The sequence below is a fragment of the Amphibalanus amphitrite genome, unplaced genomic scaffold (assembly GCF_019059575.1).
Source record: "Amphibalanus amphitrite isolate SeventyFive unplaced genomic scaffold, NRLGWU_Aamphi_draft 001121F_arrow, whole genome shotgun sequence".
Lineage (NCBI taxonomy): Eukaryota > Metazoa > Arthropoda > Thecostraca > Balanomorpha > Balanidae > Amphibalanus > Amphibalanus amphitrite.
In genome coordinates, this window is record NW_024882615.1 from 44,547 (window position 1) to 70,068 (window position 25,522).

General features: G+C 52.0%; 1 protein-coding gene across 3 annotated transcripts in view; it reads left to right on the forward strand.

Annotated features, from left to right (window-relative positions):
• Positions 1–25,522, forward strand: part of LOC122370308 (transmembrane protein KIAA1109-like) — a 104,078-nt gene that overhangs the window by 7,907 nt on the left and 70,649 nt on the right. For 2 of the 3 annotated variants that reach the window (XM_043345784.1, XM_043345785.1), the window contains exons 3-32: positions 145–285; positions 606–883; positions 1,237–1,383; positions 3,890–4,111; positions 4,432–4,638; positions 5,190–5,327; positions 6,031–6,181; positions 6,344–6,499; positions 6,833–6,930; positions 7,340–7,638; positions 8,638–8,821; positions 9,171–9,296; positions 9,667–9,894; positions 10,290–10,484; positions 12,859–12,978; positions 15,378–15,520; positions 15,886–15,985; positions 16,410–16,651; positions 16,955–17,170; positions 17,583–17,799; positions 18,073–18,477; positions 19,034–19,240; positions 19,540–19,810; positions 20,416–20,545; positions 20,848–21,070; positions 21,415–21,645; positions 22,494–22,658; positions 23,932–24,054; positions 24,483–24,787; positions 25,145–25,325. In XM_043345784.1, coding sequence (XP_043201719.1) covers positions 145–285; positions 606–883; positions 1,237–1,383; positions 3,890–4,111; positions 4,432–4,638; positions 5,190–5,327; positions 6,031–6,181; positions 6,344–6,499; positions 6,833–6,930; positions 7,340–7,638; positions 8,638–8,821; positions 9,171–9,296; positions 9,667–9,894; positions 10,290–10,484; positions 12,859–12,978; positions 15,378–15,520; positions 15,886–15,985; positions 16,410–16,651; positions 16,955–17,170; positions 17,583–17,799; positions 18,073–18,477; positions 19,034–19,240; positions 19,540–19,810; positions 20,416–20,545; positions 20,848–21,070; positions 21,415–21,645; positions 22,494–22,658; positions 23,932–24,054; positions 24,483–24,787; positions 25,145–25,325 — 5,849 coding nt within the window. Of the gene's footprint in view, positions 1–144; positions 286–605; positions 884–1,236; positions 1,384–3,889; positions 4,112–4,431; positions 4,639–5,189; positions 5,328–5,505; positions 5,576–6,030; positions 6,182–6,343; positions 6,500–6,832; positions 6,931–7,339; positions 7,639–8,637; positions 8,822–9,170; positions 9,297–9,666; positions 9,895–10,289; positions 10,485–12,858; positions 12,979–15,377; positions 15,521–15,885; positions 15,986–16,409; positions 16,652–16,954; positions 17,171–17,582; positions 17,800–18,072; positions 18,478–19,033; positions 19,241–19,539; positions 19,811–20,415; positions 20,546–20,847; positions 21,071–21,414; positions 21,646–22,493; positions 22,659–23,931; positions 24,055–24,482; positions 24,788–25,144; positions 25,326–25,522 lie in introns of those variants that run through there. The other variant, XM_043345786.1, reaches the window with a different exon arrangement.

The following is a 25,522-nucleotide window of genomic DNA, read 5'->3' on the forward strand; positions in this document are numbered from 1 at the left end:
AAGTGGACACCGGACTAGTGCAAATCGTAACAAAGAAACATTGCGACATCAACTGTTGAAACACGCTCACCCGTAAACCAATCTCAAATCTCTCCCGTTCCCCGATTCTCTTGCTCACAATTCGTTCTGTGCCCTGGGTGGCAGGCTCGTTTTCGTTCTCGGTGCTCTCGGGCAAGGTGATGTTCCGCGACCTGGCCTACATCACGACCGACAGCACGGTGCGCGTGCAGGACGGCTTCTTCATCTTCCGCTGGTGGCGCGTCTACGTGCCCAAGGAGGCCTCAGGTCCGTGACGGCGCGGGGAGAGGAGAGGAAAGGAGAGGATAGATGTTCAATGGCATCATCAGTTTAATGGGGATTCTGCGAGTAATATTTGTGTAAGATTTCATGCCACAGGAAGTCCTTGGAAATGACAATTCGATAAAACGCATTCAACAGTGAAGTCGATTGTTCTAACTATTTTGGTTTCCTTCATCTTTCGTAGTTCTCTTGCATCTTTATTCTTTCCATTCCGCTATTTTCCGCGAATGGGGCTGTACCCTTTTACCCCAATCATGGATCCGTTCTGTGTTGCGTTCGACTGACGCTATCATCCCGCCTTGCAGACCTCTCCAGCCGTGACACACGTCTGTTCGTGGTCCTGAACGGTCTGGAGCTACACCTGTACAACCGCTCGTGGGTGTACTCGCGGCTGGAGCGTCTGTTCGGCCTGGAGCAGCTGCTGCTGGGCCCGGACGGGGACGGCGGCGACTCGGAGGAGCCGCCCGATAAGGGCGGGGGCGGGGGCGGCTCTCCGCCGCCCACAGACGCCGAGGTGGCCGCCCTGGACCCGTACCGCAGCTGGAGAGACCTGGTGCCGGTCATCAAGGCGGATATATCTACGGTGAGCCATGGACGAAATATGATTAGTGAAATAGGACGTTTTGATGGATATTTTACATGCATTTTTTATTATGCATAGTTACGCAGTTGCCGCTCAGTGAAGCGCTACAACGGACGTAAATTAGATCAGCAAGCTTCAATATCTCGTGGCTCATAACATGCATATTTTTCCGTTCCTTCAGTAATTGGCGATTTACAGCCTCTTATCAAAATTTTCATGTATATTACAGGAAGTGTTAAGACGTGGTTCTGTTTGTAGCATCCCAGAGTAATCGGATTTCTGTCCATTAGAAATGTATCTTCATCTATGTGTTCGTATGTACGCCACTGACAGACCCGCCCGTCCATTCTCAGGGCCGAGTGGTGTTCGGTAACCGCCTGGTGCCCACCACGCTGATCGTCTCGGTGGAGGAGGCCAAGTGTCTGTACTCGACCAAACCCTCCGCCTCGCAGTACGACCTCTTCATGCACTACGTCAAAATGACGGCCGAAAACTTCAAGGCAAGTGAAATTCTTCCCTGCTCTGGGAACTGCCGATTGCGCTAGCTTGTCTGATTTACAGCCTCGGGTGAATGTTCTCAGAGTTCGTGCTAAGTGAGTCCAATGCAAATGATATTCAGCTGACAGCATGACAAGACAAACTACTTATTTCTAACATAGTGAATTGAGCTTCCTTTCCCGACCTGCAATGCATATGTCCCAGGAATTCTCCATGATGACTTCCCTTCCTGGTCTTGCCCCAACAAATTGTTTTACGGCCGCTCCAACGGGCTGCCTAATTAGTATTCCTCACGCTGCTGAAATATTCCGGCCTCGAATGAGCGGAGGCGGGTCCCCACTGAACTTTCCCCGGGCCCTGGGGGGGGGGGGGGAGGGATGGAGTGCCAGCGGCGGTCAGGTGCCCCTGTCCCGCCGGGGGGCCGGTATGGGGATCGATTTCAAAGCCACTCGTCAAACCCGGCTGGTACGCGTCCCAGACCACCTGTGCCCAGGCCCCAGACTCTGCCCTGCCGAACGAACGCTGAACGTCGCCATTCTCGTACAGCTGTGTTTGTTTTGTTGGGTTAGGCCCTTTCGGTCGACAAGACCATTGCAGAGCCGGAAGGATGATAGGAATTAGGGGGAGACATTGGTCTGGGCAGGCACCCTAGTGAGTCGCCGGGGCTGAGCCCGTCCAGAGGACAGGCCACCCAGCCCCAAGGCACTCACTGCACCCGGCTACGGGGTGCGCTCCCTCGGGAGCAGCGGTGCCGCTCCAAGGGAGCAGCCCGCATGAGATAAAGTTGCCTGTCCAGCCCGGAGGGGGTTGCGGCGTGGAGGAGAAGGATTTCAGTTTCCTGAGGATGGAAGCATGGAACGGTGATATGTACAGCTGTGTTTGCGCTGTGCTAATTAAATGGTACCGCGGTGTGATTTTGCACATGGTGAGCAGAATTTGCGCGGTTATTTGCGAGGCAGTGCGCTTATATGAGCCTGCCATTTGAATAATTTTATGGATATTGCTGATTCTTTTATGGAAGTATCTAACGATTTATCGATAAATGCATACGAAGTACAGTCCTTCAATCGCTGATCGACGGATTACCACGCATCCTATGTGGTAATACGCGGTCATATCTTTTGATCTTCAACTTCATAAACTGCTTTCTAAGCTGAAAGAAAAGTTTGATTTAGAATCTTTTACCCTCTCACATGTGGAGCAATACTACGTTGGGGCGTCCTCTTAATCACATCTCTGATTTTTTTTACTCCCCACGTAATGCACACATAATAAGTTCGCACCTATGCACACGCCCCCGTTCACCACATCAGCGGCTAAACCCGCTCCTACCACCCGCATCGTCCCCGGCTATGTCATGATATCGACCACACCCGCCGAGCCTGGGACGGTGGTCGCCTGCGGCTGTGGTGGCTGTGGTTCGCCCACTCCCAGATTCTGTGGGCTCTATTTCATGTCCGGTAACTCAACGGTGTACGATAAAGTTACGGACCGAAATGCCTGAACTGATTTCAGTGGGGCATGGTGGCGCTTTAGAATTTGAGCGAATGGTGTGGCTTTTTGAGGCACTAGATAGGCTGCTCATTATTTTAATTGTCCGGAAAGAACATAACGTTGAAGCTGCACTTCATAACTAAGTGCCTTAGTTTTTGACTTTTTTTACATTAAGTGCGATACATCACGGGTACATTATGAGGACGACAGCAGATTAGGCATCATGATACACATTTGCGTCATATTTGACTTCTGATTCAGCTGCTTATTTTTCTTATTGCTCCGCCATAACACGATAACGACCCCACATCTGTCACTTTCACTCAGTTGCTGGTCCCATGTATCCGGCCGTACGAATAATTCACTGGTATGGGACGTCTGCCATCCCGATGTTTGTCGGTACCGGAGTGATACGATCGACCCAATGATTGCCTGTTGTTCACCAGCGAGGTATCGAACGGTCGATGGTAGCCGTCTCCAGAGTAGGAGAACGATCGGCGACGGCCGTCGGTGTCGTATTGTTACATCGGCGCTTTTAATTGGAAATGTTCTGCTTCGCTACAGTGCTATGCTGACTTCGACACAAACTCCAATGACACACTTATTGTGGCGAGCCATGCGAACTGAAGCATGTCTTGGGGATTGCTTTATTTATTCCTGTTTATGTATGCTTGAGGCATTGTTCGTTCCGATGTAAATCAGATATTTTGTGCTTTATCCGTTCAATCCTATAATACAACCCACATCACAGTCTAACCCAGCCTTACCATCATTGATTCAACATGACCCTGCCCCGTTATAGTGTGACTCCCGTTTGGTCGCACTAACCTTTCTTAGTTTTACTCCCCATAATTTCCCAAGCCATGTCATGCACCATATTCATAATATAGCGTCCTCGTTCCCACCTGACCATCATTCTTCCTTCCACGGCCCCTTACGGCCAGGCATAATTCAAACCCGATATCACCCGACTTTTTCGCCCTCACCATAACCGTATTCCACTTCCCCGTGCAGGTGATCATGGCTCCGTCTCGCAGCTACACGGGCCGTCGGGACGATCCGCCGCGCTACATGGGCGAGGGATTCGTGGTACTTCAGTCCAATAACGTGGACATTTACGCGTACATGGACGTACCCGGCTGGGTACCCGATGGTATTGAGGAGACGGAGACCGAGCGGCTGGCCAACGGTGACCCGTGCGAGTCGCCACCGCCCGTCTGTGGTATTGAGGTCAAGGTGAGATCGGAGGTCGAGCAGGGAGGTAGATAGAGGTAGATAGGATAGGTAGAGGTAGATAGGTATAATGAGGTAGAGACTAGAGGGGGTGTGACTGAGAGAGGGGAGTATAATGGGAAGAGAAGAGTGGGATACGAAGAGGGGAAGATGGGATGGAAAGATTTTTCAACTTTGTATGCTACTCCGAGCTCTCTCACCTTTAAAGGCCATTGCTTACTACCACTCAAACTTTAATCTTGCTATTGGCTATCGCTCTCGAAATATGCTGCTACCTTTTGCGGCAATTCCCACCCCTCCCCCTATGCTGTCTGTTCCCGCAGTGCGGCCGCGGTACCGACTTCAGCTACGGACCGTGGGCAGACCGGCAGCGGGACTCGCTCTTCCGGTTCTTCTTTCCGACCTCGTACGAGCCGCAGCGGGTGACACCGCCGGCCCGACCCGGCCAGCGCCGCCTCCACCAGGCGCTGGACGTCCGCGTCAGCACCCTCTTCGACGCCACCATGGATGTGCTGTTCACCAAGAACCAGGTATGGACACGTGCGCATGATGGGTGCTGAAATTTGTTGAGTTGTGGGACGAGACGGAGTTAGATGAGACAACCAGAGCATATGTATGTACCGAACATTTAATCACGACGAGCATGGTGCAGAGAATAGTTAGCCTTTAGTTTCCGGCTGATTAGAGCCCTTTTAGCGGGTTCCGGTTGTATCGATCCTGGCTCATGTTTCTGTTGAGTCCAATTAGCGTTGGTGCTTGGGCTGCCATACATACAGACGAGTTTCTGTCTAGTCTGGGATTAATTTTGTGGGCTGCCGTTATGAATGCCGAGAATGGGAGGATTCGACTTCGTTTGTGGCGAATAATTGAGGCGTCTTGACTTGTATTTTGTGCAGGCATGGTTATAAGAGATCTGGTACGTAGCTGTCGTTGTCTGTTCTACTTCTGACGGCATTACTTTCGCAGACAGCCATAGCATATCTGTCAGCCAGCACCCTCTTGCCGGCAATTCCATCTAACCTGACCCCACTGACTTGACCCCACTGACCTGACTTCACTGACCCACCTCTCTCCCCCTCAGGAGACGAGCGCGATCCACATGAACCTGGGTCCCGGCTCGTACATGGAGATTACCGTGCCGTGGGTGGTGGGCGAGACGGGCTGCTGTAACCGGGTCATCGGACAGCTGCTGCACCTAGACGCCACCACTAGTCTCACGGTAAGGAGACTAGTCAGACTCACAGTCTGACAGCAGACTAACCAGTCTGGTGGTTGGGGAGACGGGCTGCTGTAACCGGGTTATTGGACAGCTGCTGCACCTGGACGCCACCACCAGTCTTACGGTAAGGAGACTCATCAGACTCACAGTCTGATAACAGACTAACCAGTCTGGTGGTTGGGGAGACGGGCTGCTGTAACCGGGTTATCGGACAGCTGCTGCACCTGGACGCCACCACCAGTCTGACGGTAAAGACGGACTCATCTGACACAGTCAGAACAGTAGTCTGACAGCAGACTATCAGTTTGTTGGGGCGAGACTAACTTGTCTGGCTGTGAACATACTTCTCAGTGTGGCGGTTAGAGTTCTGACGATGAAAATAGGCTCAGTCGGATAATCAGAGCACCAGTCATGACCGCAGAATACCGTGAGAACACAGGCCTGACCAATATAACTGATAGGCAGTCAAAAAAGTCTGCCGGGGATAGTACCACGACTCGGATCGTCAAACCGATTCGTGCGGAAATCGGTTTGATTCTTGTGGCGTCTTGTCACATTTTATTTGTTAGATTTCAAGTGTTACGGATCGGTCTAAGGGCATTTCCATCTGTTTTGTTCTTTGCTCAGTTTTGGGCGTAGTAATTTTACGCGTCTGCTCATAAGTGCAGATTTAGTCACGTGCTTGATTCTTTGTTTCTCTTAGTACCGGAACCTGCTGGAATGCGAGAGTCTGGAGTTCAACGTGTCCATGCACTACCCGATCTACTGGAACGAAAAGTGCGACTGGACCTTCTCCTTGACCTTCTGCAAGACCACCGCCTACTTCGTCTACGCTCATAAATACTTCCTCACTGGTAAGTGCACTGAAAACTGCTAGTATATCGAGCAAAAAAGGGCAATGTGTTTGAACACCCGGCCTTAGTAGCCTGTAAGGTGACTTAGAACCAGAACAGCACGGTTCGCTCTGATTCTCGGGTCTCTGGCCCTACCTGACACCCTTCTCGGCATCATTACAGATCTACTGGACGACTGGTCAAGCTCCCAGCCTCCCGACCTGCTGCGGTTCGCCCCGTGCACCTGGAGCTTCCAGATGCTATTTAAGGAGTTTGAGCTGATCACGCTCACCAATGCCGGCAACTGGATCGATTGTTCGTCTCAGTCGCCAGAGAACGGTACGGACGTGGTGTGGAGCTGGGCTTCAGGGTGAGGGGGAGGGGTTGAAGTGAAGGCAGTGGAGGGAACGGGGTTGCGTTACGGTAAATGCAGACGAAAGAGCGCCCGGCTCACGGCTGGACCTATGAAAAGTTGCGACAGCTTGATAACAAAGCGCTACAGTTGAAGTCCAGTAATGAGACACCACCTCAAGCTGCACTGTCTCAAAAGGCTGGGCTGTGTGCGAGTTTTAAGACATTTCCTTTCCGCTCTCATCTGTGTCAGCGCCTGCAAAGCAGCTGCTGTGTTTGACGGCAGGTCGCTGACCGTTCTTTCCCGTGTGTGTCTCTCAGCGCACCTGGCTGTGTGCGGTGACATGCTGGACCTGGGGTTCGACCTGCCGTTCACCGACTTCCTGCCAGAGACGGTGCCGTTCCTCTTCAGAGTCGAGGTTAGTTATCACTCAGCTTCATACATATCAGCCCTCCGGACTTTGAAACCAGCGTGATTATTCATATTGTCTTACACTTTCTTCAATCTTCTCTATCTACTTCATTACAGTTGTTGGTTACGCCTTATTTGATCGTCTTTTATGCCGGTTACCCGACGTTTAGCATTGCTGTATTTCTCTTCCAGCCTGCTCTAACATATGTTCGATCGAGTTCGGTCGAGTGTCTGGAGTTGTAGCTGTTGTTCTTATCGCCGACAGGCCGAGTCTCTAAAGCTGCTGGTCAGATGTGGCTGCTGCTATTTTTGTTACTGACAGATCCTGTTGTTTCCGACAGGCCGAGTGTCTGGAGCTGCTGATGTGGCTGTGGCTGTTTTGACAGGCTGATGGTCTGTTCTGTTGTTTCCCACAGGCCGAATGTCTGGAGCTGCTCATGTGGCTACCGGAGGTCCGTGCCAGCCGCGCGGTGCTCCTCTCATTAGCCTCAAACGGCCTGGTCAGCGGCCGGGATGGCGGTACGTACACGCCGGGCGCGCCGGCCGGTACCGCTGCCACCACCGTCACCAGCGCCTCCACTTCGGCTACCGGGGCGGCGGCGGCGGCGGACGCGGCTGGGACGCCCGGCTCCGCCCCCGGCTCGGACGGAGTTGAACAGACGACGGCTCGGTCAGAGGGCGGCACTGTTCGGTGGAAGAACCTCTGCAAACCCAGGTGAGAGGAGCATGGCTAGCAGGCTTTTCCGTATTGTTCTGACTTCTGAGATTGTTTTTGATAAATCAGCTCACCCGGTAGATTTCGACATATTAAGTGTTTGCCATTTATAGCCATGAATCTGGAATGTAATTACGGAGCGAGCGAAGCGAGCGTAGTCTTTCCTTAGATTAACGGAAATTTCTGAGTATGAGCGGCCGGCCGGCCGGCCGGCCGTGCGGACGCTTTTGCGAGGCTTATATCTCAGCAACCACTTGACCGATTTACATGCGGTAATTTTTGTAGGGTAGCTTCATTCCTTCTACCAAGTATTGGACTATTCCCGATGCATGTGGGTGACCCCTTATGCACGTGCCACGTGCAAAACGAAGAGGTGTCACTTTTGTAATTGTTGCAATATCTCGGTAACTACTTGGCCGATTGCGCTGAAAGTTGGCATGTAGGTAGGCACCCACTTAGGCACTGCATATCCATGTGCCAGAGTTGGGGTGCTGCTGCACGTGCGCACGTGCAGGGGTCGTTTCCAGATCTCGAGAACGGCTGGACCGATGGCGGTCAAATTTGGTACACGGTTAGGGACCAGTTAGTAGGGTGCCGTGCACAAGTCAGTTGGGACCTATTTTGCACGTGCGCACGTGCAGGGTGCCGCTCCCAGATCTCGAGAACGGCTGGGCCGATTGTGCTCAAATTTGGCACATCGCTAGAAACCGGTCAGTAAGGTGCCGTGCACAAGTCAGTTGGAGGTACCCCCTTGAAATTTCGCACGTGCAAGACTCACCCCTCGCTCGCTCCGTTAGTCGCCCCAAAACTGGTGTTATGCTTCGAGTATGGTGCAACACGAATTGGCACCAGCTGTATGACAACGTTTTCAGAGTACGCCCTATGATTTTATCCATTAATTGCACTGTTGATTGTGCTCTGATCTTGTCAATTAACTGGTATGTATTGTTCTCCGATGTGTCCCTATTCAGTATCTGACCCGACTTCCTATCCTTTCAGCTCCGGCTGGGTGGACTGCTGGCGGGTGCCGGTCCTCTCTCTGCGTATCGGTTACACCTACCACCCAATGCCGCCGTTCGGCCCGTCACCGCAGGCAGACATACCCACACCGGACAAGGAGGCCATCCTGCTGTCGCCGCTGCGCGCGCCCAAACGGAAAATGTCGCCGCTGGATACCGGAGCGGTATGGAGACTTGGGGCTGGCTCAGGTGGTGGGCGAAAGATATCATGAGAAAGACGTTCACGCTCGTCATGAGTTGTCCGTGGCTCGAGGATTGGGTATTGCTTAAATGCTTGTTTGTTTGACCGTCAAAAGTTTCTTATGGATATCTATTTAAGCTGACGACAATCATAAGTAAACTGTCAAAGTACAGCTAGCTGGAAGACTTGGCATTTTCCCAGTTCCCAGTTCTTTTCAATGTTCAACCGAACTGTTGGATAGTCTTCTATAGTAATAAGTCGCCCAACTCTCCAAGCCACGATCTCTCCCCAGCCTGACTGTCTGACTCTCCATGCCTCTCTCGTTCCGGCAGCCGGTTACGCGGGATGACTTTTGTCCGGACAGCCTGGCCCCCGACCACATCAGCGTCGATCTGGAGCTGGGGCCCTCCGAACTGTTCGTATACGGCGCCCTCGTCGATAACATTATCAACTTCAAGGTGACGTATTGCGGCTCGATGCTTGTTTACCTGGTGCTATTTGTATGCAGAATCACCATGGTGATTACCTGCATATCATAGCGTTTGTGTGGAAGTCTGGTCAGTGAGGATTCTGGATTGCTCCTCTAATTTTGGTGACTTTGTTATAATACTATTTTCCGTTATATTGTCATTGACCGCTCGATATTGAAATATAAGTACATACAAGTCAGAATACGATGCAAGTGTGGTGGGCTGTTCAATCATTCTGGCATGTGCTTTTGTGGCAGCTGATATGCGTATAAACCGTCGAACTTCCAGCCCGTCAATATTCTCTGGCCCTAATTTCATAAGACCCAACTCACCACGTCCTCCCTTTCACCGTCAACAGGACAACATATTCGGCGTGTACGAGGCGTTCACGGACATGGCGTGCTGGCGGGACGGTCCTCCGGCCGGCTCCGGCTCCGGCTCCGCCTCGGGCGAGTCGATGTCTCCGCCGGCCGCCCCCACCGGCTCGCCGCCCGACAAACTGCAGCCCTTCGACCCGCGCAAGTTCCGGCCGTTCAAAGTCACCGTGGCCGTCACCATGCATGATATTAGAGGGCACCTGATGAAGGTGAGACGCCGGAGAGGCTAGAAGCTTTGAAACTTGTCAGTGTGGATCGTAAGGTGGTGAATTTATGTGAGCGCTGAGTTGGGTAATCTGAAAGCCCTATGCGGCTGGGAGATATGCTGAGCTACTGATCCTTTGGGCATAATAAATAATTTCATGTTTCACAGACAGTAAACAGTTCAAGGACTGTGGAGGACTGTGAATCTTCGGCGCATCTTGTGACAAATGCTTATTGAATCAAAATATTTTAACTGGAATGTAGTTCGTACTGTCACAGCAATCGCAAAAATAATAAAATGTTTTTGACCTACGAGTATGTGGCACCTCCGTTTTTCACTTCTCCAACTTAGTTCGCTGAAACCCGTGCTCATCACACGTCGGTTGCCGTTCATTTCCAGAACTGCGCGCCGGGCGACCCTCCGTGTCCGACGCTGACCCTGGAGCGGATCGGGTTCGAGATGTCCAAGTCGTACTGGGAGACGCGGCTGCAGCTGCTGCTGTCGCCCATCGTGGCTGTGGTTCAGGACACCGTGCCGCGGCCCGAGCCGCACAGACACCTGGGAGAGGGTCACCTGGTGCTCAGCGGACTGCAGGTAGGTGAACTGGGGTCACTGGCAGGTACTGGGGGAGGGAGACTCAGTGGGCTGCAGTGTGAGGGCTCAGCGGAGGGCTGCTCGTATTGGGTAGGGGCACTGGTCGAGGGCGGCTGATACTAGGCGAGGGCCTGGTGCTGGCAAGGTGCTCAGCGGACTGGTTCTGTAAAACGTTGAATGTTTTGATGTCCCAGTTTGAACATATAATCACCGTCAGAGTTTTTTTTTCGGAACAGTCTAGCTAAGCTCTTGGGATGTGGCTTAGGACTTGGAGGATACGGAACTCACATAGGTTCCACAGCTATGACTTCTGGATGCGTATTTTATCTACAGGTGCGCGGTCACGCCATGTTTAGTAACCGCGGCAGGAGTGTCGGAACTGTCGAGTACAGCTGACGTATGTTCTGTTTATAACAGGTGCGCGGTCACGCCATGTTCAGTAACCGCGGCAGGAGTGTCGAGGAGGACACGGTCGAGCACGGCTGACGTATGTTCTGTTTATGACAGGTGCGCGTCACGCCATGTTCAGTAACCGCGGCAGGAGTGTCGAGGAGGACACGGTCGAGTACGGCTGACGTATGATCTGTTTATAACAGGTGCGGGGACACGCCATGTTCAGTAACCGCGGCAGGAGTGTCGAGGAGGACACGGTCGAGTACGGCTGACGTATGTTCTGTTTATAACAGGTGCGCGGCCACGCGATGTTCAGTTATCGCGGCAGGAGTGTCGAGTACGGCTGACGTATGTTCTGTTTATAACAGGTGCGCGGTCACGCCATGTTCAGTAACCGCGGCAGGAGTGTCGAGGAGGACACGGTCGAGTACGACCGCTGACGTATGTTCTGTTTATAACAGGTGCGCGGTCACGCCATGTTCAATAACCGCGGCAGGAGTGTAGAGGAGGACACGGTCGAGTACGGCCGCTGACGTATGTTCTGTTTATAACAGGTGCGCGGTCACGCCATGTTCAGTAACCGGGGCAGGAGTGTAGAGGAGGACACGGTCGAGTACGGCCGCTGACGTATGTTCTGTTTATAACAGGTGCGCGGTCACGCCATGTTCAGTAACCGCGGCAGGAGTGTCGAGGAGGACACGGTCGAGTACGGCTGACGTATGTTCTGTTTATGACAGGTGCGCGGTCACGCCATGTTCAGTAACCGCGGCAGGAGTGTCGAGGAGGACACGGTCGAGTACGACCGCTGACGTATGTTCTGTTTATGACAGGTGCGCGTCACGCCATGTTCAGTAACCGCGGCAGGAGTGTAGAGGAGGACACGGTCGAGTACGGCCGCTGACGTATGTTCTGTTTATAACAGGTGCGCGGTCACGTCATGTTCAGTAATCGTGGCAGGAGTGTCGAGGAGGACACGGTCGAGTACGGCTGACGTATGTTCTGTTTATAACAGGTGCGGGGACACGCCATGTTCAGTAACCGCGGCAGGAGTGTCGAGGAGGACACGGTCGAGTACGGCTGACGTATGTTCTGTTTATAACAGGTGTGCGGTCAGTGGTCACGCCATGTTCAGTAACCGCGGCAGGAGTGTCGAGGAGGACACGGTCGAGTACGGCTGACGTATGTTCTGTTTATGACAGGTGCGCGTCACGCCATGTTCAGTAACCGCGGCAGGAGTGTCGAGGAGGACACGGTCGAGTACGGCTGACGTATGTTCTGTTTATAACAGGTGCGCGGTCACGCCATGTTCAGTAACCGCGGCAGGAGTGTCGAGGAGGACACGGTCGAGTACGGCTGACGTATGTTCTGTTTATGACAGGTGCGCGTCACGCCATGTTCAGTAACCGCGGCAGGAGTGTCGAGGAGGACACGGTCGAGTACGGCTGACGTATGTTCTGTTTATAACAGGTGCGCGGTCACGCCATGTTCAGTAACCGCGGCAGGAGTGTCGAGGAGGACACGGTCGAGTACGGCTGACGTATGTTCTGTTTATAACAGGTGCGCGGTCACGCCATGTTCAGTAACCGCGGCAGGAGTGTCGAGGAGGACACGGTCGAGTACGGCTGACGTATGTTCTGTTTATAACAGGTGCGCGGTCACGCCATGTTCAGTAACCGCGGCAGGAGTGTCGAGCACGGCTGACGTATGTTCTGTTTATAACAGGTGCGCGGACAGGCCATGTTCAGTAACCGCGGCAGGAGTGTCGAGGAGGACACGGTCGAGTACGGCTGACGTATGTTCTGTTTATAACAGGTGCGCGGCCACGCCATGTTCAGTAACCGCGGCAGGAGTGTCGAGGAGGACACGGTCGAGTACGGCTGACGTATGTTCTGTTTATAACAGGTGCGCGGTCACGCCATGTTCAGTAACGGCGGCAGGAGTGTCGAGTACGGGCCGCTGACGTATGTTCTGTTTATAACAGGTGCGCGGCCACGCCATGTTCAGTAACCGCGGCAGGAGTGTCGAGGAGGACACGGTCGAGTACGGCTGGCTGCTGGAGGTGCAGGCCGGCACGGTCACCGGACGGCTGACGGCGGCGCAGGTACGGTACCCCGGTCCGGGTGGAGATGTGACTGTCGGCTCGGGCTGTAATACATTTTCCAGTGATGCTTGTTGACAGTTGTTTTGAAACTTGTCAGCCGCATGATATAGTTGCTTATATTAGTGTTCATGAACATTATGCGAATTTTCACCTTCTCCTTGTTTGAATGTTTTAACCCTCGCCCGTATTGGTGTTTTTTCCAGCCGCGAACGTATAAGGGGGGGGGGGGGTCCGTTGGACCCCCCCTTGCCGTTTCGCCCCTGATCGAGCTAGAGCTTCGCAGAAAAAACAAGCGTGTTGCCCGTGACGAGAGAAAGCCGATGATACCCAATTTTAAGGTCCTAGGTCATTGGTTGACCTTGCAGGTCAGGTCAATAACCTCAAAGACGGGAAAATCGGGACCTGTTAGAACGTCGTAAAGTGTGGCTGCTATGGGGTTTTTCGGGGTGCTGATCACGAATATCATGTTAGTTTTGATCACAGATGATGTCTTCATGTATTTAGGCCAGGTCGGGTCAGGTCAGGTCAGGTCAACCAGTAAGGGTATTCGTAGTAGGTGGCAACCGCCTCTGACAGCTTCGTAACATGTTACGAAGGCACCAAAACTACTTCGTAAATGTTCATATGGTTGCTAAATTCGAATTCAGCTCGAAAAACTGGCCTAGAAGCATGTAAAACTCGAAAAAGTGAACCGAGGTCATCAAAGGTCAATGACCTGACCTGACCTTCAGGTGACCTTGACACCCACCCTAATGCATGGGGGCAACATCATATCACATGTTTGAACGCTTGAAACCACGAAAATACTGCAAACGCGCGGCTAATGCGAGCCGACATACAGGGTGGGGCAGCATAATCGGGAATAAATATCAAACGGGATTATTTGGTCATGAATTTAAAAATATAGCTCCAAGCACTATTTTAACAACATCCCATCAATCGGTCACCTTTTACCTATCCCTCATCCTATTTGACCGCCCTTCGCGTCGATGACCTTCTCAAGGCGGGTCCAAAAGCACGCGCATGCACGTGCAGCCTCCTGCTTGTCCATGATCGCCCATCAGCTTCGTACCTTGCACTGAAGACCGTTTTTACTGATGATAAGTTGTTCATTAAACTTCTACCAAAAAACGCTCCATATAAAGAATTTGGTCGGATTTAAATCGGCGGAGTTGAAGGACCAGAAGTTTTTGGTTCATCTCAGGTGGAGGTGCCCTACACAATAACATGTCGTCCTCACTGCAGTACCAGCACGGACAGAGTCCTCGTAAGACGTGATCTGGACCGTCAGTGATCCTCTCTTCCGACGACTCCACGTGAGTCTGCCAGAGTGTGGATGTATTTACCAGAGGTGCTCGTTTTATCCGGGCTCGATGAAGTAGGGTGCACCACGTGCACCCCCCTTGAAGACCACCCATAGGTCCATCACCTCAACAGGATGTTTACTTTGCATGACCGCTGCAATATTCTCGATACAATCCCCTATATGGCATGCCATTCTTTTTTATCGTATTCCAGTCGGTGATAAGATTTTTGGTCGCTGAAGTTTTGAACATTGTTTCTTTTTAATATGCTCAAGAGCTTCTTCCTTATATTCAAGTGAGTCATCTTGTATGTCCTCTGCTAAGAGTTATTTTACGACGATTACGTTAACTTTTTGTCCTAAGTATCCCCACACAATCCTTATCGTCCGTGATAACACGTTGACCTGTCCAGCAACCTTTACGTGGAATGGCATTGTTTTAAACAAAATGTTCTTGTTTTACTCGTTTAACATTAGTGTCTATGGGCGCGCGCAAAGCACTTGGAGCACCGTCGAACTATTTTGCTGCTCTTTTCCAGGAAGTTGCATGCTCATGGATGTAGTCATGTCAGATGATGCACAACTTTTGGGCGTTTCATTGCCATGATATAATTTATCAAAATAATGCCATGCCTACTCATGACCAGAGCCCAAAAAGCATTCCCGATTATGCTGCCCCACCCTGTAGGTACGCCGAATCGCGATTCCAGCCAAACATGGTCTCGAAAAGTAGGTCACAGGTCAAAGGTCATTTGGGTCAGGGTCATGAAATTTTCAGGGTAGGTGTGAAATTGATGAACGCGAGGGTACTGAAAGTTTCGTCGCGATCGGCCGCTTTTTACGCGAGTTATTCGCGAAAAACCATGGGGGGGGGGGGGTCCGTTCGACCCCCCCCCCCTATATGGGCGAGGGTTAAGATAGCAACTTTTTCAAGATTTTGATAAATGTTTTTTTTTTCGTTTGGAGTTTTGGTACCGTAATGCTTTGCCTTAGGATATTTTCTTATCTTCCACAATGCATTTTGTCAAAAGGGTGTAAAAGAAGACCATTGTGGCTGGTATCAATGTCATCTCACCCACCATTCCTCTGTTCCCAGATGTACCAGACGGTGACGGGCCTCGAGTCGTTCCTGCAACTGCTTAATGACCACGAGTCGGAGCTGCCGCCGCCGCCGGCCACCCAACTGTGTCACCACGACACTGATCAGGAGCTCTGCGAGTACACCACGCCAGAGGATAGGTGAGTTGTACACCGGTTACAACAGTACACCACAACACGGATCAGGAGCTGTGCGAGTACACTACGCCAGAGGATAGGTGAGTACATTATGCCACACGACAGGTCGACGTGAGTAGCGAGTAACAACACGATATCGACCAGGAGTTGTGCAAGTATACGTCTACGACAGAGAATAATAGGTGGGCCAACTTCTTCTATTACAATGTCTGTGCTGATTCGACAAATTATGATAAATTTAGCTGTATTATTTTCGCTTCTTTTATATTGCACTTTTTCGAAGAATCATGATCATCTCTGTTATAGCTCCGAGACTTCCTCCCACCTCCTTATATGAAACCTATTTAGCTCACGGCTCCCTCCGTCAGATGTCCATCGGCGGACGACATCAAGTACAAGATGTTCCGGTTCAGTCTGGACGCGCTGGACCTGCACCTGGTGGAGTGCGGCACCTCGCTCAACCTGCAGGTAAGGGGCAGGGTTGTATACTGAATGTACACTCACAGCCCTCAATGGGACACCTCGCTCAACCTGCAGGTACGGGGCTGGAGGGCTACCCCGCACAAACTTGTATGACACCTCGCTCAATCTACCTTACTGGTACGGAACAGCAGAGCTGTTGTGCCACTCAGTTCTGTGGCCCTTTTATCTGTAGTGCTCGTCAATGGCTCGCGCATGTGCGACCGGCCTGTTAAAAGTTGTTGACGGTTTATGAACGACTACTGAATTAACCAATGTGGAACATTGCTTTCTCTTATTAGTAAGTCTTGTCAGTTTTTTCATGTATCTTATGGGATAATAGCGCGAAATGTCGATCGAGTATGATCATGGGTGATCGCCGCTGCTCCAACCAGCTTCTTGTTATGACCCACGCCGACCCTGCCGTTCCCAGGTGGCTCCATGCCGCGTCTCCACCTGTAACCTGTACGGCGAGCATATCAAACAGGGTCTGACCGTGCTGATCCCCGGCGTGGAGCTCTACAACTTCATCTGCGCCAACGTGCCGCCGCCGGGCGCGCCCGAGGCGCCGCCACTCTGGGTGGAGGCCGGCGCCGTCCGCCTGGGACCCATCATTGTCGACCTGGCACTCAGCTGCGAGGACAAGTGGGGAAACCTTCAGGTCGCCCAGGACAAGTGAGTGATGCGGACTGGAGGGATGAGCTGGCTGGGGAGAGCGTTTCGAATGGCGGAAGTTCGCCACCGAAGATTTTTTGTCGTGTGCTAAATTTCATTTTTCCAGTGGTAGGTTTTTATTTTCCATTCTCAAGCAACCAGTATTTCTTGCGATGAATCTTGGAGGGTCATTTTAAATAGCCAACTTACTATAAATCGCCTGTTACAAAAGCTTTGATGATATTCTCCTAGTGGATGAGCACGCTTCAGCGCTATATCTCAGCTGTCATTCACCCCCCCCCCCCCGGTTTCCCTCGTCCTCAGGTTCCTCCGCCTGCACGACGAGTCCCAGCGCCGGCTGTGGTTCCTCTGGGACGACTCCGGCGGCCCGTCCACCGCCCAGGCGGCCGGTGGTAGCCCTGCAGAGCGCTGCGGCTGCGTCGGCGGCTGCGCCTTCTTCGGCCGTAACGCCAACGGGGCGCGGTTCTTCCACCCGAGCAAGTCGGACGAGGTGGACGGCATGAACCGGGCAGAGTACAGGTTAGTGAGGATCAGTACCTACTGGTAATTGGGGGAAGAGAAGAGATTGAATCGTGGATAATGGAATGGTCGGGCAGAATATGGGCCGGTTGTTCGGTTTGGTACATTGGTGAACGTGCTGACTGGTGCTAGATCGGCGTTAGCAAGTTAACATAGCTTCTTTGGTAAGACCTAAAGGTTTCTTTTTAATTGGTTAAAGTTCCAGAATATAGGTAGCTCCGTCATCATCTCTCGCTCTCGCAAGTAACGGTATGAGTAATCCGAAGTGAGTACCAAATATTTATTTTTAGTTGGTCTCAGTTGCTAGTTTTCAAACATATCCAAAATTAGGTGCTGTAACTTTTTTCTTTTGTTCAGCATTATCTGACGTGACCTTACCTAACCTGACCTCATATCTGTAATTTGTTTCCAGGATATCAGATTCGGACGACGACCTGGGTTACGGCCAGTCCCTGCTACACCCAGGCCGACTGATGTTCGACCTACCGGCTGGTAGTCCCCCGGCGGCCGAAATGCCCTGGAGCCAGCCGCCTCCGCCGCCTCCGTCCAGTCGCGGGCCGGTCGGATCCACCAGTGCCTCCCCTCCGAGGGAGTTTGGTGCGCTCAGTCCTCCTGCTGGTGTGGATGAGGTGAGAGTAGTTCTAGGGAGGTGAGAGATCTGCGGACCCGCGCGGTGTGGTTCCTGCGTCTCAGTCAGGTCAGGGCATGACTCGCAGACCGAGTTTGGAACGTTTGCTTTGGCTCTATCTGATGAGTTGACCGTTTTTTCGCTTTGCTGCCACCTTGTGGAGGTGATTTTATCCCCGGTAGACGGCCTGTCACCGCTCGGCTTCCCCAGCATGTGCCTCCTGTGTGAGTGACTGACGGGCGGTGCGGCGGCTGACGTAGTCCCACGCCGTCAGGTGGACGCGGGGCCTCGCCACCTGTCCGACTCGCGGCTGGCGCTACCCACCGCGCGCGCTGGACAGTCGACTCTCTCGCTGCAGACTCTGCCTTCAGTGGCGTCAGCGCCAGCGGCGGCCGGCCGGCGCGGCTCGCGTCACTCTCTGGCCTCCGTGGGCGCGGCGTCGGCGGCCGCGGCACCGGGCGGACCCCTACGAGCCATGGCCTCACTGGGCTCCGAACAGAGCGAGTACTCGGAACTGTACTTCTCGGCCGACGAGGACGGCCTGTCTTCCCCGCTGCCGACGTTCCAGACGCCGCCGTCGACGCTGCAGAGGGCGGGAGGAGCTGGAGAGAGCAGCGGAGTGGAGGAGGCGGACCGGCCGGCGGCGAGGATGGAGAACAGACCGGAGACGAGCAGACAGGTGCCGATGATAGGACAGAGGGCGGAGCTCACTGCAGGGGTAATGGCGTCTGTATTGATGGTTATGAATGGGGGTAATGGCTGGGCAAGTTGACATGCTTTGGCTATTTTGGGTATTATTTTAGATAGCTTCAGTCAAAAGCAGGTCTTGACAGTCAGTTTGTACAATAATTACACAGCCTCGCTTATGCCACAAAGTTTGATAGATGCTGCTTTGGCATGGTGTGCCGTGGTTGGTTGATAACGTTTCCCCTGTAACATATTGCTTGTTTTGTCCCTCATGTTTTATTAAATGCGACACATCCTTACCGAGTGCCATTAACTTCACAACACAAACGACAACATTGTTTTCATTGCCATAAACTCTCAGTGATCCGTGACACACTATCCATTTTCATCCGATTCTCTTTTCGTTCGAGCTTTCTTTATTAATAGGCATAGTCATCAACCAAAGTTCACTCGCTTCAACAGTAATGAAGAAATTATTTGAAGATTTTTTTCATTTAGCGTTCAAAAAGAGCTCTATCTGTTCTCCCCTGACCTCCCTCCTCCCGCAGGTATCGTTTGACGCGCTGCGTCCGCCCTCCTCGTCCTCCTCCGGCTCCAATATCAGCTCGGGCTCCTTCCTGTCTGCGGCCTCTGTGGCCAGCGGCGAGGAGACCCTGCTTCCCGACATCAACACGGTGGACCTGGTGGCGCAGGTGGATCGGCCCATCACTGACAGTCCCCTGCTGATGGCTAGCTACATCTACCACCTGGATCAGGTAACGTGCGGCTGGAGGGGAGTGGTATGGGCTGGCCAAAGGTGACCTTGGTCAGTTTGACTTCCGGTGCGCCGCTAGGTTAGGAGGTTTTTTGTTTCTGGGAAGCTGTTATGTTTTGTGCAACGATTGTAGATTATGTGTAATCTGCTCATCCGCTATTGAAACGACTCGTGACTATAGTTGCTTTTCAAGTTTTCGAAAAATCCTTGAACGGTGCTTGGAAAATTTGAATGTGTCTGAATCCAGGATGCCTATGAAAAGCCTGCCATCTCTTACTGACTTCCTTCCCCGTGTCCCAGGTTGAGTGCCACAGCTGGTCTCGTCCCACGCCGCGCCCCTCGGCCTCTGACGGCATCTCGCTGCGGCCGCTGGTGCGCCGACCGGACGGCGGCGTCACGTTCGCCGGCCGACTGTTCTCGCCGGCGTTCAGACGAGTGACGCGCGGCTTCTCCCACATCCGTCTGGCCGCTGCGCCCGACAGTCCGGGCAGCGCCAGCCCGTCCCCGGCGTCCCCGCCGCCGCCCGAGCCGGCCAACGACGAGCACAAACTGTGGGACGTGTGGGAGAATGGTGAGTGGAGGCCGCAGGGGTTATTGAAATGTTGGGTCAATACATACTTCTGGAATTGCTTCCCAATTGGGATATTTGTAGAACAGACAAATACAATTCAGTCTGGTTGTTGCTTTAGCTGTATGGGGCTGAATCTCAAACTCAAGATGCTCTATAAAATTCAGTGCACAGACGCGGCTGGGATTACCCAGATTTATATATAGCTCCTGGGTCTACCCTTCTGATTGCCCTCCTCAGTGTCCCAAAAATATACTCGTATTTTGGATTCAGGGTGTCGGAGGGGAATATTCGGCACTACAAGAGGGCTGAGAGTGGAAAATTGCCAGTCAGGAAGGCACAAAAAGAGCGGAAAACAGAGATCAACAATTTATTTGAGAATGTTGGGGAGGGTGCGGGAGCTGCGTTATAGGATGATTAAATAAAATATAGAGGGAGGTAAAAGGTACACGCAGATGCTCCTGATTGTTAAAACAGGGAGTGAGAAATCGTTCTGGAAAATTGGAGGTGAGAGTGGAAAATTATTTTGATTTGGGTGTCGCTTCCCACCCAAAATGGCAAATTTTGGGACACTGGCCCTCATCGCTCTCTTTTGTCACCATTTTTAGAGCGTGGAGAGCTGGGCGGCGTGGTGGGCAGCCACGGCCGGCGCGGCGCCTCGCACACCACTCTGATCGTGCGTCTGAGGGAGGAGACGGACCTGGCTCTGTCACCCATTCTGCTGGAGGCCGCCACTCGGTGAGAAACGAAGGAAGGAGGTGGATGGGGAGCTGGGAGGGTATTTCATGGGGTTCAGATGGGTTACGATTGTCGCTCGATAGGTGCTGGAGGAATATTTGACAAGGATTGGAATCGGATCGTAGCACGCATTTTTTTTTTTGGGGGGGGGGGGGCTATTTAATTAATGTTGATATTCTTGTATATACAAGATTCATCTCGTTTGGGTTTTTAGCTCCCGACCCGATCTGTCAAATTTTTCCATTTGTTTCGTCTAACCCTATATACGGCCTTGCGTCTAACCTTCCCCTCCTTGTCCGCAGTTTCGTGCAGACCCTGGTTCCGGCCCTGTCGCGGATGCACCCTCAAACAGTGGTCAGCCGTCACCGGCGCTCGGCCGTCTCCTCTGTACTGGGCGCTAACCGTCTGAAGCGCGACCCTAACGTGCGCCTCAGCCTGCGCCGGGAGTCGTCCCTGCGCCGTGAGCCGGTGATTCTACAGCAGACACATCAGCAGCAGGTGCAGGCGTTCGTCTTCGTACCCAGGGTGAGTGGAGAAGGTGGCTGGGTGGGATGAAGTTGTTGGATACAGGGTGTTGGAGGTGATGAGCTATTTGGAATTGGGGATTGCTGAACATGCGAGTGTGGCACGATTTTGGGGATTTTCCAGCTGATGCAAATACTAAAGCTTCAGTTACTTTTTGATGATCTCATAGGTTGCAATCACCGTCACATGCTGTAAGCGCATTTCTCCTCATCTCTGGTCTCTTCCCACTATTGTTTCACCACCAGCCGTTCTGGTAGACCATGATTGATCATCCTAACTACACGCAAGCTGTTGCGTTCGTGAACCCCGATGAACTAACTCATCTCAACCTTCTCCCCCAACAGGTCAACATCACCTTCCTGCAAGCCTCCATCACCGAGGAGACCATCTCGTTCTCTGCGCTGGACGACGTCCGTGACCTGACCTGTGTCAGCCTGGCGGCGCTCAGCATCGAGCGGCTTCAGCTGCAACTGCTGCAGCAGAGGCGCACCCAAAGATCGCTGCACGTGCTGGCCAGGAACATGAACACGAGCACCAAGAAGCAGCACGGCAAGAAGAAGGCCAAGGATGTCCAGGTCGGTCGATAAGGAATGGCGTGGTGAGATGCCAGATAAGTTAAAGAAGGATGGGATGTGCGGTGTAAGCCGGTGTGAGTCTTCGACATTTGCCAGTAAAATCGGGTAAAAATGGAATAGGAATGGTTGCGCTGTAAGCCTGTGTGAGTCTCCGAACACTGCCAGTAAGATCGAATTCGAAGTGCATGAAGTATAATATGACACGAAACATTTTTACACGTGGAATCAAGTAGGTGTAATTGGCGCATGAACGTCTTGTTAGTGATGTTGCCGTTGAATTTCGACGTTGTTCAGGCGCGGATACAAGGGGGGGGGGCCATGGGGGCCATGGCCCCCCCCCTTGGCCGATTTTTTTTCAAAAATAAAATAAAAAGTTAAAAAGTTAAAAAGCTGAAAAGGGGGCCTCCTGAAAATAAAGTGGCCGAAATCCGATGAGTTTTTTTTTAACCTACCCACTTAGTTATTTCTTAGAAGACTAGCTGAGAAGACTTCTTTGTTAGAAGATTGGTAAAGCTTTTCATAACTTGGAGGTCTCTTATACTCACAGAGATGACCACTTTTACAGGGCCTCCTAACCTGCACAGATGGCCTCCAAGCCTGCACAGATGTTGAGATGTTGCCTGAACAGCTAGATAAGCTCAATAGACGCAGTTTTTTTGGGGGGGGGGGCCAACAAGTGGGAAGATGGGGCCTCCAACAGGTGGGATTATGGGGGGGCCTCCTGGTTTCTAATGGCCCCTCCCTTGGAGATTTTCTGGATCCGCCCCTGACGTTGTTGACGTCATGACGTACGTGTTTTCCGATGGCGTGTAGTATGACGCCCTTCTAACCCCTGTGACTTCCCCCAGGTGACGTACGAGCCGTCTCTGGTGGAGACGGTCGACTCGGACTCTCAGGAGACGATGATCTCCGTGGACGTGGGCCGATCACATCTGCAGATGCGGAGACTGAAAAACGACAGCCAGCTGCTCAAAGACGCCGTCATCACCTCCATCCCGACCAACAAGGGCAAGGTCAGGGAGACACTGAGAGGATAGAAGCGGGATGGGATGCTGAATATGGTTGGGGTGTCTGTTTCGCGCTGGCATTTAGGGAGTGGTCAGGGTTTCCAAGGAGCGTTCAGTGTGTTGGGGATTCGTCTGCATAGTGCATAATGCATACCGCCATGAATTTGGATCTTTACATATTTGACTTCTTATTCTGTGTGTCGCTATGTTTGACTTCATATTAGTTGTGCTCTCCGAATGCTGACCTGATACGTCTGACTCCCATTTTCCCCGACGTTTGTCTTTGAAAGGCGTTTTTTTCTCTCCTGATTCCTTGTCATCGGCGTGTTAGGTGGCCGTTCAGAACCCATATCGACGTCTGCCGAACCGGAAACACGTTGAACCTATTAAAGGTAGTGTGCCACCTTTGAAAGATTTCCCATTTTATTTTTCCTAGGATAAGAAGCTTCTGTTTTTACCTAATATCGCAAAAAAAAAAATCAAAAATGGGCCTGGAATAGTGCCTTTTTCGCCTAAAAGTTTTTCGGTTTTTAGATATGTATAACAACTGTAGTGGGCTCACCTGCAAACAGGCGTCGGGCAACAATCGCGAATGCGGCGCACTTGTGACAATAAGCAAAGGTCATTATAGTGTTACGACCATACGACGTACGGGAATGAGTTATCAGCTGTCTAATCGTAGACAACACAATGTCGAGCCTTAAACTGTAAGCCCGTATTGGTATTGTTTCTTTTATTTGGCTGTCGAAAATTATTTATGGTTTGAAATATGATTTTATGTAAAATAATTGATATAAAAAAGCCGTCTTATAAGTTATGACCCCATTTCACCACACGCAAGTGGCAGAAATGACAATGATCAGCTGACGCATTTTTCTTGGCCGAAGTCAGAGCGCGCGGCCCGACGCACCACGCGTATTTGGAAATTCCGACCTCGACGAGCATCAGAAGCCACCTAACAGGCGTGTTCGAAACCGCAGGAGATGATGATGAACGGGTTTATCGAAACTTGATTGGATGAGCATATCGGTAATAGCGATTTCAGTGTGTGCATTTATTGTTCATAGTGGTGTGAAATGTGGTTGGGGTACGACCGACAACCCGTCGGGGCGAATTTCGCACTGGGGTACTCAAAATTTGAAGAATTTAAGACGTTTCCATGAGTTTTGAAGGTATGGATAAGTTCTAAAAATCCGGTTCTCCTTATCTGGGCCATTAACTCCATACGGTCCAAGAAAGCTGGCACACTACCTTTAAGCTCTACTGTCCCATACCCCAGGTGTTCTTCACTTACACCAACGTGCCGGCGCCGTTGGATGGCGACTTTGGCCAGCCGGGTCTGGAGCCGGGCAGGGAGATGACGGGCTACGGCGAGGAGAAACTCGGTTACAACATGATGGAGGTGGGTGCTGAGCGGGATGCCGTCAGCAACTGAGTGGGGTAGTAATCTGGGGGATGCCAGGCGGCCAGGCGATGGACTTTGAGCGTGGTTGTGATGTGGAGATGGTTTTGATGTGAAGATTGTCAAACTTTGTCTTTTGTTTTATTTTTCTCTTGCACTACCTGCACTGACAGTATATTGTATTATAACGGTCCGCGAACAGTTGTAGCGCGGCATTTGGGTAACTTCAACTTCATCATGTCATTTTTAGTCTTCGGTTCGGCTTCCTCAGATTCTACTGAACGTTTCAGAGCAGTACATAGTCGCATAACACATGTAGAATACAGAGAGTTTCCCCTTTACCCTGGATGCATTTCACCACCGTCATTTCACCACCGCACATGTTGCATAGTCATTTCACCACTGCTCTCCGCCTTCCATTTTCCCAGCTCGGCGTGGAGCAAATGGAGCTGAAGACCGTTCTGAAGCGCGGCGGCGGTACGGGGGTGTCCGGTACCGCTGCCGGCCAGGGTACCGGTACCAGTACAGGCCCTGCGGGCGGTACCGGCCGCGGTACAGACGACGAGCCGTCCCGCTCACCTCAGCCGCCGTCGGCCAACTCTCGCACAGATGAGTCCGCCGGCAGTGAGGGCAAGGAGCGCACCACGGCACTCAATGTGGACGTTCGCGCTGTGTGGGTCAACTGCGCCGCGCCGCCCAAAACGGCCGTCATGAGGAAGACCGACTATACAAGGTGAGACATGTGGAAGGGTGATGAATATGGAATGGAAGGATCAAGAGCCCTAAGGGTCGAGAGGGCTTTAGAGGTCTGGTAATTGTGTTTGTCTTCTCACGAATACTGAGGGGAGCTGTATCGGTGCCAAAAGACAAACATCGGTTAAGTAAGCAAAGTTTCTATATAGTTCATTCGAGGCTGGTGAGCGATGTAAAGTTTACATGAGTGTTGCTGTTTTGTTTTCTCTCTCATGGACATTGAATATTATTCGTATCCATAGACTAATATCTAGACATTCAATCTTCCTTTTTTCTGTAAGCTTTCGCCTTATCGCCTATAAATCACCCAATGATCACTAATCCCCCCGTCACACAGATCGGATTGGAACATGCTGAGCACCTCCTCGCCGTCGATAAACGCCTGGCTGAACCCGGCCAACCGGATGACGGGCGCGGCGCTGCAGATGACGTCGGCCCACACGCGCCGCCAGCTGGCCGTGATGGCGTGTCTGATGACGGCCGCACTCGACCACCCCAACATACACGCCACGCCGAAAGTGAGGCACGGGGTGTGGATGAGGCTTAGGCTTAGTAGATGAGACTCTGATGGAGAGGTGGGTTGATACTTGGTATGAAAGATAGTACCTAATTTCTCGGTTTGGTGGGTAGGTATTTTGCGAAACATGGGATGGGGTTTGTGGATGGTGCAGGCTGTTATATTCACTCTGACAACCAGTATGTTTTAGCATTGCAG